Consider the following 13,689-nt stretch of genomic DNA (forward strand, 5'->3'; position numbering starts at 1 on the left):
AAATGCAAGGACTCTTTGTATTCTCAAAACATTGGGTCCCATTATCAGCAAGAAGCAAAGACAAAGAATGAAATACAAAAGCATCAGATGAGACACTTTTTGAAGAACTATGCATTTACCAATTTCTGTTAAATTACTTGTTAAACAGAAAAAGCTTTGAATAATAAAAACTAGTAGACTGAAAAATAATAAAATGGGTGAAAAATATTGAGTAGGCAATTTCCAGTGTCCGCCATACTAGATCAAAATAAAATGACCAATTACAAAAGCTAAATACAAAAGAAATAACAAATATTAAAGTGTTCATACCATGATCACTACACACTTAGCAATGAGTTAATCAGAAACAAATAAAAGGACCACTCCTGCCTGCATTTGAAGAAATACACTCTCACACTTAATGATGGAAATAACATTTACATCTAAACCCAAATAAAAGCAGCTCAGTATAAAACAGAGTGGAAAAATATTAAGGGAAATTTATCACCCTAATTATTCGTATAAGAAAATGCAAACCAGAAACAAGTGAGCCAACTTTCCACTTTAAGGGTGAGGCACTGATCTTTGCTTTTAGTGCAAATTTTCTTATACATTTATTTGTTAGGAACTTTGACTTATAATAAGCAATATTTTTGAAGGCATTACCACATGGTTTACATAAAAGGGTTTCTCTCAGTTGTGAGTTCTCAGTCATCTAAAAGATGAGGGATAATTACCTACTTTATTAGTCATAGGATGTCTCCACAGTGTAAATTCTCACATTGTCTTAGATCTGAAAATCTTTGCAGACATTCCCATAGTCCTTACATTTGTATGTTTTCTCTAGAGTGAGTTTTCATGTGCCTATGAAAGTAGGCAGCATAAACAAAGACTTTCCCACATTCCTTACATTCATAGGGTTTCTTTCCAGTGTGTCTTCTTACATGCCTTTGCAAGGTTGAGGAACAACTGAAGGCTTTCCCACACTCCAGACAGTTGAAAGGCTTCTCTCCCGTGTGCATTCGGGTGTGTACAGTCAGGCCTGAAGAGTAACGAAAGGCTTTCCCACACTCTTTACATTCGAAGGGTTTCTCCCCAGTGTGCCTCCTCATATGAGTCCTAAGAGATGCGGGATAAATAAAAGCTTTCCCACATTTATTACACTCATGAGGTCTCTCCCCAGTGTGTGTTCGTCCATGTACTATAAGGTGGGAGGAGCTAGTAAAGGCTTTCCCACATTCATTGCATTTATAAGGCTTCTCTCCACTGTGCACTCTCAAATGTGCGGTGAAAGATGAGGAACGAGTGAAGGCCTTCCCACATTCCTTACATTCATAAGGCTTCTCTCCAGTATGGATTCTTATATGCATTATGAGGTGAGTGGAAGAACTAAAGGCCTTTCCACATTCCTTACATTTATAGGGTTTCTCTCCAGTGTGGCTTCTTACATGTCTTCGCAAGGTTGAGGGACAACTGAAGGCTTTCCCACACTCCAGACATTTAAATGGCTTCTCTCCAGTGTGCATTCGGATGTGTAAAATCAGGACTGAATACTGACGAAAGGCTTTCCCACACTCCTTACATTCATAGGGCTTCTCCCCAGTGTGTGTCCTCATGTGAATCCTAAGGGCTGAGGAAGAATGAAAGGCTTTCTCGCATTTCTTACATTCATGAGGTTTCTCCCCAGTGTGAGTCCGTCCATGCACTGTAAGGTGGGAGGAACTAATAAAGGCTTTCCCACATTCCTTGCATTGATAAGGCTTCTCTCCACTATGCAATCTCAAGTGTGCAGTGAGGGATGAGAGAAAACTAAAGGCCTTCTCACACTCCTTACATTCAAAAGGCTTCTCACCAGAATGGATTCTTAAATGTACTCTGAGGTGAGAGGAAGAACTAAAGGCCTTGCCACATTCCTTGCATTTGTAAGGCTTCTCTCTACTATGAATTCTCTTGTGCTCTGTGAGGGATGAAGAACAGCTAAAGGTTTTGCCACATTGCTCACATTCACAGTTTGTCTGTCCAGAGTGAAGCTTCATATGCGCCCTGAAGAATGAAGAATAGCCAAAGGCTCTGGTACACTGCTGACATTCATAGGGTTTGTCTTCCTCGGGGGTCTTCATATGCTTCCGAAAACAGGCGAGGGAATGGAAAGCCTTCCCACACTCCCTGCACTGGTAGGGTTTGCTTCCCGTGTGCAAACTGACGTGGGTCTTCAGGGAAACATGATCTGTGAAGACCATTTTACATTCACAGCATTCACAGAATTGTACCTCAGCAGATCTCTGGAGTACATTAAGATTTGAAATTTGACAGAAGTGTTGTCTATGCTGATTTTCTTGGTTACATTCATAGGTGTTCTCTGTCACATGACTTCATTTAAAAATAAGAAGCACAATATTAGTAATAAATACATTTTTACCATTAACAGTAATTATATATTTTTTCCACAGAGTGGAAATTATAATTATAAACTGAAAGTTCCCACAGAGCTGGTACTTACACTGAGTTGGGTATTTTTTTGTTGTTCTTTTTTACCTTTTTTTTCTTTTCCAAATGAGAGGAAAGGAGATAGACAGACTTCCACAACGACCGGGATTAACTTGACAACCCTTATCTGGGGCTGATGCTCTGCCCATCTGGGGCCATGCTCACAACTGAAACTATATTTTGAGCCTGAGGCAGAGGAGGCCCTACAGAGCCATCCTGAGCACCTGACAACAATGCACTTGAACCAACTGAGCCATTACTATCAGAGTCAAAGAGACAGAAGGGGGAGAGAGGGAGTGGTGGAAAAGTAGATGGGCATTTCTGTGTTCTCTGACCGGGAATCAAAATCAGAAATCCATGCCTGGCCAATGCTCTACCACTGAGCCAATGGGCCAGGACCTTCTTTGTTTTGTTTTTTTTTAATTAATTCAATAAAGGTGACATTGATCAGTAAAAGTACATAAATTTCAGTGAACGTTTCTATAGCATTTGAACTATTAATTACATTATGTATCACTGAGTTTCTGACTTATGGAAATTTTCTCATAAATGCTTACAACAGAATTATATCAAACATTGAAAATCACAGTCTCATTCGTGTAAGAATATCTTGTAAAAATTCTTTATGAAATTACTACTTTTGAAAAGTTTTATATATGTGTTCTTTACATTTTATGACAATTTAAGATACTATTATGAGGCACTACTTTCTTTTTTATGAATGCAACTCACCTCAAATGTCTCTCATGGTTTTTGTTCTTATAGTCAATACCACGGTATTCCCACTTTTTGTATAAAATAGATGACTGTGCGTCATTCCTCTTCAATCTTACTATTTCCTGTTCATTGGATACCGTTTCTTCATAAATATCTTGTGAAGTGACTGATTCATTAGTCTTAAGTTGAGTGTCAGAATCTGAAACAAAAGATAAAAGCACATTTGAAAATGGGCTTTCCAAGTGTGACTATTTCAAGACTCTGCTTCCAAGCACAGGGTCAAATGATAAGAAACTGAATGAGAAATATTCCATGAAGATTTTCATGGATAGTAATACAAACAGGGTATTACTGGAGAACAAAACAAATAGGAACAGGGTAAAATGTACATGACCAAATACCAACTTACAAAAAGGAAACAAGGAAAGTCTTTTCAAAAACAAGAAAGACTGTTAATAAAAAGTCAAATAGTAATCAATGGTGTAACCCAGTGGTCCCCAACCTTTTTTGGGCCATGGACCGGTTTAATGTCAGAAAATATTCTCATGACCGGCCTTTAGAGTGGGTTGGATAAATGTATCATGTGACCGAGACAGGCGTCAAGAGTGAGTCTTAGATAGATGAAACAGAGAGAATCTGATCATTTTTAAAAAATAAAATATTGTTCAGACTTAAATATAAATAAAACAAAAATAATGTAAGTTATTTATTCTTTCTCTGCAGACCAGTACCAAATGGCCCATGGACCACTACTGGTCCGCGGCCTGGGGTTTAGGGACCACTGGTGTATGGGGAAAATATATCTCAGACAAAACAGCAATGTTTGGCTTTCACTTGATTTTTCCAAATGAATATCCCTCAACCTAGAGAGTTTCTCCCAAGAACTCTTGCCTTCCTGGCGCTCCCCCTGGACAGGCCCTCTCTTTGTCATCTCCAGATCCTCCTCCTGCTTCCACTGGAAGATCAGCCAGGGTGTATGCAGTGCGTACCCTGTTAAACAGAAAGGCATGTCACACACAGGAAAACAATGAGGAACCACAGACATTTCCAGGAGACAAGGCTGACACTTTGGTCTTCTGATTCTGCAAACTTAGCGCCAAGTGTGACTTTAATTGCAATAAAATATTTGTAAAAAAAAAAAAATGTTGCCCTGGCTGATTGGCTCAGTGGTAGAACATAGGCCCAGCATGCGGAAGTCCCAAGTTTGATTCCCAGGCAGGGCACACAGAAGAAGCACTCATCTGCTTCTCCACCCTTCTCCCTCTCCTTTCTCTTTATCTCTCTCTTCCTCTCCCACAGCCAAGGCAACACTGAAGCAAGTTGGCCCGGGCGCTGAGGATGGCTCCATGGAATCCACATCAGGCACTAGAATGGCTCTAGTTGCAATGGAGCAATGCCCCAGATGGTCAGAGCATTGCCCCCTGGTCGGCATGCTTGGTAGACACCAGTAGGGCGCATGAGGGAGTTTGTCTCTCTGCCTCCCCAGTTCACACTTCAGAAAAATACAAAAAAAAATGTTTTAGAGGTGAGGAATTGTAACAAAGCCTCTGATGGCTAAGACTGATTGAAGCTCTGGCCAAACAGCTCAGTTGGTTAGAGCATCATCCCAAAGCACACAGGTTGTGGGTTGGATCCCCAGTCAGGCCACATTTAGAAACAGATCCATGTTCCTGTCTGTTTCTATTCTTCTCTTCCTCTCTCCATTTTATTCTCACTAAAATCAATAACTAAATTTTAAAGCTAATTGGATATTCATATTTAATGTTCAATAATATTAAATTAGTCTGATATTTACAACCAGTATATTTTGTACTCCTGTTGAATTACAGTAATCTCACAGAATACCAATCTTAGACAAGGTAACTCTGAGACCATGGTACAGTGAAAAACAAAAACAAAACTAGGGTCACCGTGCCACCCATATGATTGGACAGTCATGCTCTTGGGAATTTATCCAACAAGTTGAAAACATGCCCTCACAAAACCTGCACATACATTATAGCAGCTTTACTCAAAATTGCCAAAACATGGCAGCAGTATATATGTTCTTTTTTTTGTTGTTGTGACAGAGACAGAAAGAGAGACAGAAAGAGGGACAGATAGGAAAAGACAGACAGGATGGGAGGGAGATGACAAGCATCAATTCTTCGTTGCGGCACTTCAGTTGTTCATTGCTTGCTTTCTCACATGCCTTGACCAGGGGGCAACAGCAGACTAAGTGACCCCTTGCTCAAGCCAGAGACCTTGGGTTCAAGCTGGTGAGCTGTACTCAAACCAGATGAGCAACCACTCAAGCCAGTGACCTCAAGGTTTCAAAACTGGGTCCTCTGAGTCCCAGTCCAACGCTCTGTCCAATGCACCACCACCTGGTCAGGCTATATACGTTCTTCTATAGGTGAATGGATGAATGGACATCTAGACAATTGAATATTATATTCAGTGCAATAAAAAATAGGCTATCAAAGCCATGATAACACATAAAAGAACTTTAAATGTATGTTGCTAAGTGAATGAAGCCAATGTGAAAAGGCTACATAATGTATAACTCTCTCAAAAAGAGATAACTGGCCCTGGCCGGTTGGCTCAGTGGTAGAGCGTCGGCCTGGCATGCAGAAGTCTCGGGTTCGATTCCCGGCCAGGGAACACAGGAGAAGCGCCAATCTGCTTCTTCCCCCCCTCCCCCCCTCCTTCCTCTCTCTCTCTTCCCCTACTGCAGCCAAGGCTCCATTGGAGCAAAAGATGGCCTGGGCGCTGGGGATGGCTCTGTAGCCTCTGCCTCACGCACTAGAGTGGCTCTGGTCAAAACACAGCAACACCCCGGATGGGCAGAGCGTCGGCCCCTGGTGGGCGTGCCGGGTGGATCCCAGTCGGGCGCATGCGGGAGTCTGTCTGACTGTCTTTCCCCGTTTCCAGCTTCAGAAACACACACACACACACAAAAAGAGATAACTATAATCACAATAAAAAGATCAATAGTTGCCAGGGGATAGAAGGGAAGAAGGGATGAATTGGGAAGGCAAAGAGGACTTTTAGGACAGTGGAACTACTCTCTATGATATTACAGCAGTGGATGTATGTCATCGCATATTTGTCCAAAGCACAATAGGTACAATACCAAGAGTGAAGCCTAATTTAAGCTGTACTCTAGTTGTTGATCATGTGTCAATGTAGGTTTATCAACTGTGACAAATGTAGGACTCTGGTGGAGTATGTTGACAGTGGCAAGGCTGTGCATGTGTAGGGGTAACAGGCTATATAGGAAATCTCTATCTTCCATTCGGTTTTGCTGAACTGCTTTAAAAATAGATACATTTTTCTTAAATATTTTATATCTACCTAGAATCTAAGAATGGTGCTATATTTGGAAGTAGGATCATTGTAGATATAATCAAGTTAAAATGAAGTTATACTGGATTAGCGTGGGCCCTGAATCCACAGACTAGTGTCCTTACAAAGAGGGACAGACTTAGAGACAGAAAGGAAGAAGTCTGTGAAGATGGAGGCAGATTTAGAGAAATGCATCTGCAAGTCAAGAATACCATGACTGCTGGCCACCACCAGAGCTAGGAAGAGACAGGCAGGATTTTTTCCATAGAGCTTCAGAAGGAGCATGGCCCTGAAGACAACTTGAATTGGTACTTCCATCTCTAGAAATGTGAATAAAAAAGTTTCTTTTGTATTTGGTCACCCAGTTTGCAGTACTTTGTTATAAAAGGCCTCGGAAACTAACACAGCTTGATCCACAGAGCCATCCTCAAATCACTCAACCAAAATTCAAATCCTATAATATGTACCAACACCCTCTGGACTGAGACACCCCAGGCTCCCTGTGTCATGTGTTTTTCTCACTGGATTGAGTAACAAACCCAACTTGTTTAACTTTTAGGTATGTTCCTGGTGGTCTTTGGGTAAAGACCATTGATGTCAGCAAAATTTTCAGAAGGTCTCAAACCGTAAGATTCCCTTGTGCCTTTCAGTGACCCCTGAAGTCTATGCCCACACTTTCAACCCCCAGTAAGCCTTGAGGCTTTCATTCACAATAAAAAGACAGTTCTACACACAGATGTTTATTTTCATGGTCAAGCCACTACACTATAAGTTTCATGGGGACCCTGACCACGTCTGTCATATTTACCAATGTATTCCTATTCCTCAGCCCAAATCCTAGAATAAAGAATGATTTTGATTTGTCATATTTGTTTTCTAAACAACTAAACATAGGAATGTTGCCTTTCTTACCTAGTGAGGCCAGGTTCCGGAAGGTCTCCAGAATCACATCTCTGTAGAGGCTCCTCTGCGCGAGATCCAGCAAAGCCCACTCCTCCTGGCTGAAGTCCACAGCCACATCCTCAAAGACCACTGGGCCCTGAAACATCCCACATATTCTGGTCAGGAAGGTACCAATACCCCGAGTTAAGGAGTATGAATGATGGTGACAATATGGGGCAAAGAAAATCCATTCACTGGACATTTGAAAACTGTATGGTCTTCTAACAACAACCCTCGTACTCAGCCAGCAGCTCTCTTTCTCTTTCCCGCACACATGCTCCTGACTGACCAAGTCCTGTATCACAGACATCACAACACCACTAAAAAACACAATTTCTCTCTCCACAGATTGATGGGAAATAATTCGTCTTAACATGATCCACAATACTCCAAAGCATATAGCAAAAGTGAGAGAAATGCTCTAAAAATGAAACAGCAGGTCCTGGAATGACTTCTTTTTGTTACAATGTTGATGAGATACTGTGGGAACTTAACTCTTGTTTATATCAATTAGTCTACAGTGAAATTGGTTTATTATTAGTTGTTTTATTTAAAAATACAGAAGCACTCAACAAAGTTAAGTGAGGACTTAGTTTTAATTTCAACTATGAAAGAAACAATTCTTTTTTCCAGAAACAATTTCACCAGCTTTCTTCTCTCCCAGTGTACTGATCAGCACCACATGAAACAGTGGTCAAATCTGGATGAAGTTTAATGAATAAAAACACAATGAGGGATGCACAAGAATAAACTCACAATAAAATAGACACTTAAATATTAGACTTAAAACTCAAAAAATCCCAGAAGAAAACAGAGACACTAAAATCTGGGATGCCTCTTATAGCAGTATTTTTTTGGATACATCTCCTTGAGCAAAGAAAAAATTAAAAATGTGACCACATCAATTAAAAACTTTTTCACAGCAAAGGAAACCATTAACAAAGTGAAAAGACAACCCACTAAGTGGTAGAATATTATTGCCAATATATCTGATAAGGAATTAATATCCAAAATTTATAAAGAATTTATTAAACTCAACACCAAAAAATATATACATACAATCCAGGTGGCACAGAGGTCATGGGTTTGATCCCAAATCTAGGTGCTTATGAGAAGCAATAAGTGAGTATACAACTAAATGGAAAAACTAAGTGACATACTTCCTGTGTGCCCTAATACACAAACAGGTTGCTGATCCCTGCTCTAAACAATCAGATCTCGAGGAACTGGTTAAATAGGAATATTCTCTTGGGAAATTATGAACTCTTACTTACCTGTGTCATGTTTTTCTGGAACTCCGAGGTGCTTCTTTCCTCACCCATGTTCCCTTCATGAAGAAAGACAGAATGCTGAGAAGCTACAACTGAGGCAGAAGAGTCATGATCCTCTAGGTCTCTTCACAATTCACACAATCATGAGCCTGGATGCTACAGCACACTATAAGGGACCACTCCTCTCAAGCCTCCCCTATACACACACACACACACACACACACACACACACACACACACAAACACAAAATACCCTCACACGCCTATGCATAATAAGTCCGAGACACTGAAGCAAACACACTGATCCTGTAAGAAGGTGGAGTAATCTTACCTCATCTAGAACTAGAAAACTATGCTCTGGTTCTTGTTGAGTTATTGTTTTGTTTTGTTTTGATGTTTAAGAGTCCTATTTTACAAGTAATTTCACTGCAGTCTAAAACTTAAGCTGTCAGTTTGCCCATGATATTGAGAAGCATAAAAAGTATCAAGCAATACCTTCAACCTTCAGAATATACTGAGAATACACACAGTGGTCTTATATACCAGATTTCTGGGTGCTCCATTCCCAATATTCCTTACTTCTGCATCTGTTGGCAGGCTAACAGGCATTACTGCTCAGCCTCTAATCAATGGGCTCCCCCACACAGGCTGCAGGGTTCCTGAAACCTGGTTTTAAAAAAGATCAACGGCCTAAATTCCACACAGAGGAGGCAGAGAAGACAGCCATGCTGTAATTTTGCTGCAAACGTTTACCTGAACAGAAGCAGCAGCAGAAAAATACTTCAGTGAAGTTGGCAGGGTGCCTCCTCTGATAGAAATGTCTACAATGCTCTTGCACAAATTTCAAATAATGAAAACACAACTGTTCCATCCACTGCAGTGGATCAAGTATATATCTTAAAGCCAATAAAAACTGTGATTTCTTTACTATATTAATAACATGTTCCATTTAAGCAACCATGATGTGAGAATTGTAGGAAAAGGCCCTGCACAAATCTAAACAGCAGTTAACTTCAGAGCAGGGGTTACTTGGAGACAAGAGATCTTAGAGTATGTCAACCATAACAGGAGACTGGCCTGGGGTTACTTGAATCCAAGTACACAGATTCTTGGAAGAATGCCTCCAAGAACCGATGTTCTTTATGATTGATAAGCTCTGAGACTCTGACTCTTCTTGTGTCCTTGATCATGGAGGAAACAGTGGATGTGCAGGGATGGGGATGGTATGGATGGGAAAAAAGGCTTTTGTAGCTTTCTAGCTTTATCTGCTGAGCTATGGCCTTTGAAACTCAATACATACGCAGTGGCACAGTTTCTTGGGGCTGATTCCGCCTCAAGAATTTCAGCCCTTTGCTTGCACTACTTTCATCTGATGTGTCTTATTCCTTGCAAGTCCAAACTGTAAAGAAATCGTAACAGAGAATGACTGCAAGAGATGCCCATACCTTTATAAATAAATTATTTATTTTTCATAGGAATCCTGCAAATCATATTACAACTAATTACTACTTCAGGAATCTTGCAGTCAATTAAACACACACTCAATGTTACCCAATTAGAGAGTCCCTCTGTCAGGTGTGTATGCAGGTCTATTTATGCTCAAAGCCTAAATGCCCAAGAAGTAAATTTCTGAACAAATATTTATAACTTCGCTGTTAGTGAGGCCCTTATTTCCTATCATTATCAAGGTCTGGCCTAAAACCCTGTTGGGCCTACTACCCAATGTAGACAAATAAAGCATTCTATTCAAATGTTTTATCTTTGAATACCTTCTCTTGACTAAGATCTATGTCTAGAACAAGGCAGTTTCCCTTAAGGCCCCTACCTCCTGCTCCTTCATTTCATGTTCACTTAGGTAACATTTCCCTGATCCTACCACATGCAGTCACAGGGGATACAGCACTAAACAAAACAGAAAAACCCTGAAACACATGGACTTCATCATTTTTTGAGGGTGGGCAGGAAATTAAGAAACTATCAGGTGGTGGCAGATATATATAAAAATGAAGCACGTTATAGGGAAAGGAAATGCACACATATTTTTCTTTAGTGAGTCAGTTACTCAAATGGCAGAACAGAAGCAGAAAATTAAAATAACTTTCAGATAGCACTGGAAATCCACAGTTGTGGTTGTGTACATATATTTATAGACTTAAAAATATCATCAAATCTCAGAGAAGAAAAAATCAGTAACAATGGCCTAACCACTGAAGGTTGGGGAAAGAACAGTATAAATGGTTAGAAAGAAAAGTGAAAACAAGATACAATTATGATACTTTAGAACAAATAAAGAAAATCAGAAAAGCCAGCAAGCAATGTGTCCTTTGAAAACTAATAAAGTCGACAAACCCGTAGCAATTTTCTTTAGGAACAGAGCCCAGACAAAAGGAGTTATGAATTAGTCATAATTACACATGTAAGAAAAAAACAACTAAAAAAATTAAGGGAATAGAAATGAAAATGTGCAAGTAATGAATTCATTTAGAGAGAGAGAGAGAGAGAGAGAGAGAGAGAGAAGTAAAAATTTCCAGCAATGATCTAAAATATACTTGATTATATCCAGTCATTAAAGAAAAAAATAACTCGGTACTTAAAACAAACTCATAAAGGAAAGAGAAGTTACAAATTGTTTTCTCAGCAAGCTCACCAAATAACTAAAAATTTCAACATTCCATTATAGGGGTGGAAACAGTTTTCTCGATTATTTCCAAAACCAGAGAAGCACAATTAAAAAATTCATACACATTAGTGCAAATAATATATTAGTGCAGTCGACAAATAAATAGTAAAGATATTAATCACAAATCACGTTCATTTTGTCCGAAGAATAAAAAGTGGTTGAAAATGAAATCATCAATTAATATAATTCACTTCATTAACAGAAAAAGGTCATATGACTCATCCCACTAGATACAAAGTAGTGGCTGATCTATATTAATGTTCACTGGTGATAAAAATTTAAACCACCAGAACTATAAGGTCTTAGGTTTCATTTCTTTAACCTGCCAGTAAGTCTGTTTCAGGGTTGCAGCAGATGTCCAACCGCAAGGGGATGTCTGACTTCATAAGTCAAGAAGTCCTGGCAAACTTCCATGAAAGAACCTCCTTGGTCCAGCAGCCAATGGGCTAAATGCCGCAGGACCGTTCCTATCCCCCTCCCCCAAAACCCAGTCCCAACCAGGCTGTGCCTGGCTGGGGACTCTCCCTTGCGTGTCAGGCCGGCAGGGTTCCTTCCTTCCTTTCAATAAAGCCTGTTACTCTGGTCTTTTCACTCCAATTAATTCTAACAGAAGGGAACACGTTTTACTAGAAAAAAAAATCTACAAACATATACAACAAACATCGTAATTAACAGTGAAATAGAATAATTCCCTCTGGGATCGGGAACAAGGCAAGGATATAAATTCTATGCTATTCAACATGAACTGGATGAAGGTCCTGGTAAGCGCACTAAAGAAATACAGGGTACAAGGTAAAAAAAAACAGCTAATACTGGCGGATGATCATACTTTATGTGTTAAATTCAAAAAAGATCTACACACAAATGATTACAATGGATAGCTGCATTCGGCGACGACCGTTACAAATACACTTAATAATTAGTTCACTTGTATGCACCTGGATATAATGAGCAAACGGGTCCCCGCAAGCAGGGTAACATAAAGACTAACTATAGTATCTCCTGCACCAGACGGGAAGGAATGGGGGGACGTAGTGGAGCCGAATGCCAGCCCCTTGCTCACCGAACACGCAGAAATCCGCAGATTGGCGAAGAGACGACCAGGTGAGTCTCTCGTCCCCAGGACGGGAAAGGCAGGGATGCTTTTTCTTTCTGGAAAGAGAGCAAAGGACGCTTTTAGAAGCGAATTATAAATACAAGGGTTGTTCTCCACTGCCCTTTGCTCTCACCCGACTGGACCCAGCCTAGAGTGCCCGATTCAGGGAGTTGGAGACGAGCAACAGCCACGGGCGTAGCGGGCGGGGCTCTGAGGTAACCTAGCGGCGATCGGAGGCCCGGGTGCGGGGTCTCGGCGGCGGCCACGCTCTGATCTCTGGCTTCTCCAAGGCCGAGCTCTCCGCCTCCGCCACCGGACCTGAGGCAGGGCCGACCCAAGCCGGGAAGACTGCTGACCCAAGTGAAGACTGAGGTCAGAGAACAGTCAGGATTCGGAGAGACTGGGCTCGTGGCTCACGCAGGCGCAAAAGAACACTTTTACTTCCGGCTTCTGCGGGACGCCCAGCGAAAGGGGCGGGGCCTGGGAAGCTGGAAAATAAGGGTACGTTGGCTGGGAAGGGCAAGGAGGGGCGGGGGACTGGGAGATCGCCGTTTCCAACGTACAATAGAGAATGGCTAGTTTTGTCCCTGGAGAGATGCGCAGTTGGGGTTGCATGGACTTGGGACTGGACTAGGTCAGCGGGCGAGGTTTGATTGACTAGTCTTATAAGGCGGATCTTGGTTGAATATTCTGAGAGGCGGGCTCAAAGTGGGGACAGGTTGAGGTGCGGGAATCAGGGAAACGAGGTGCGTGCAGGGTTAGCCTTGTTCTCTTATCCACCCTCTCAAGAGTCAGAGACTGGACAGAAAACGTAAATTGTAACAACCCGTGGGATCTCCTTCATTCACTCACTTTCTTCATTAGGCCTTTGGTGTTCCCTCCCATTGCTTTATTGATAATTGGTCATGTAGAGGAAGGCTATTGTCGATAATTATTTATATAGATACATTTACCTGGAAACCTTGCTGACCTTCAGTAGTTGTCCATTCCTAAATTTGGACTTAAAATACAAATAAAATTTTCTGTCCATTTTTTTTTTGTTCTTATATTAACATTTTTTTGCTTGTTCAGTGTCTCTTCAACTATGTTTTAGTCAAGAAGAAAGAATTTTTTTCTTGGTCAGTAATGATTATCAATCTATTTGCAGTAAGTTGTGACCTTTATTAAGTTAATAAAGTCCCTTTTAAATC

General features: G+C 40.8%; 1 protein-coding gene and 1 pseudogene across 4 annotated transcripts; both read right to left on the minus strand.

Annotated features, from left to right (window-relative positions):
- Positions 1-112: 112 nt before the first annotated feature.
- LOC136333289 (zinc finger protein 699-like) lies at positions 113-13,009 on the minus strand. 4 transcript variants are annotated; one of them, XM_066272237.1, is made up of 7 exons: positions 12,720-13,009; positions 12,467-12,555; positions 8,727-8,779; positions 7,423-7,549; positions 4,075-4,173; positions 3,199-3,382; positions 113-2,349 (listed from the first exon to the last, which is right to left on the minus strand). In XM_066272237.1, exons 3-7 carry the CDS (start codon positions 8,772-8,774, stop codon positions 804-806), a joined length of 2,004 nt encoding a protein of 667 aa, XP_066128334.1. In that variant the 5' UTR covers positions 8,775-8,779; positions 12,467-12,555; positions 12,720-13,009; the 3' UTR covers positions 113-803. The 4 variants fall into 4 exon arrangements, with proteins under 4 accessions (XP_066128334.1, XP_066128326.1, XP_066128343.1 ...); XM_066272229.1 differs by having other exon boundaries at positions 12,633-13,009; XM_066272246.1 differs by having other exon boundaries at positions 12,856-12,871.
- The window catches only part of LOC136321020 (olfactory receptor 7E178-like), a 78,298-nt pseudogene continuing 74,674 nt past the window's right edge, over positions 10,066-13,689 (minus strand).

This window comes from Saccopteryx bilineata, chromosome 1 (genome assembly GCF_036850765.1).
Source record: "Saccopteryx bilineata isolate mSacBil1 chromosome 1, mSacBil1_pri_phased_curated, whole genome shotgun sequence".
Classification (NCBI taxonomy): Eukaryota; Metazoa; Chordata; class Mammalia; order Chiroptera; family Emballonuridae; genus Saccopteryx; species Saccopteryx bilineata.

Bases quoted from the DNA above. Each gene is read 5' to 3' on its own strand.
- LOC136333289 (XM_066272237.1), bottom strand. From the start codon at position 8,774: ATGGGTGAGGAAAGAAGCACCTCGGAGTTCCAGAAAAACATGACACAG. The intron at 3,383-4,074 runs GCAAGAGTTCTT...CTTTTGTTTCAG, and splicing joins CCAGGGGGAGCGCCAGGAAG to ATTCTGACACTCAACTTAAG. The intron at 2,350-3,198 runs GTGAGTTGCATT...TTTTAAATGAAG, and splicing joins AACCATGAGAGACATTTGAG to TCATGTGACAGAGAACACCT.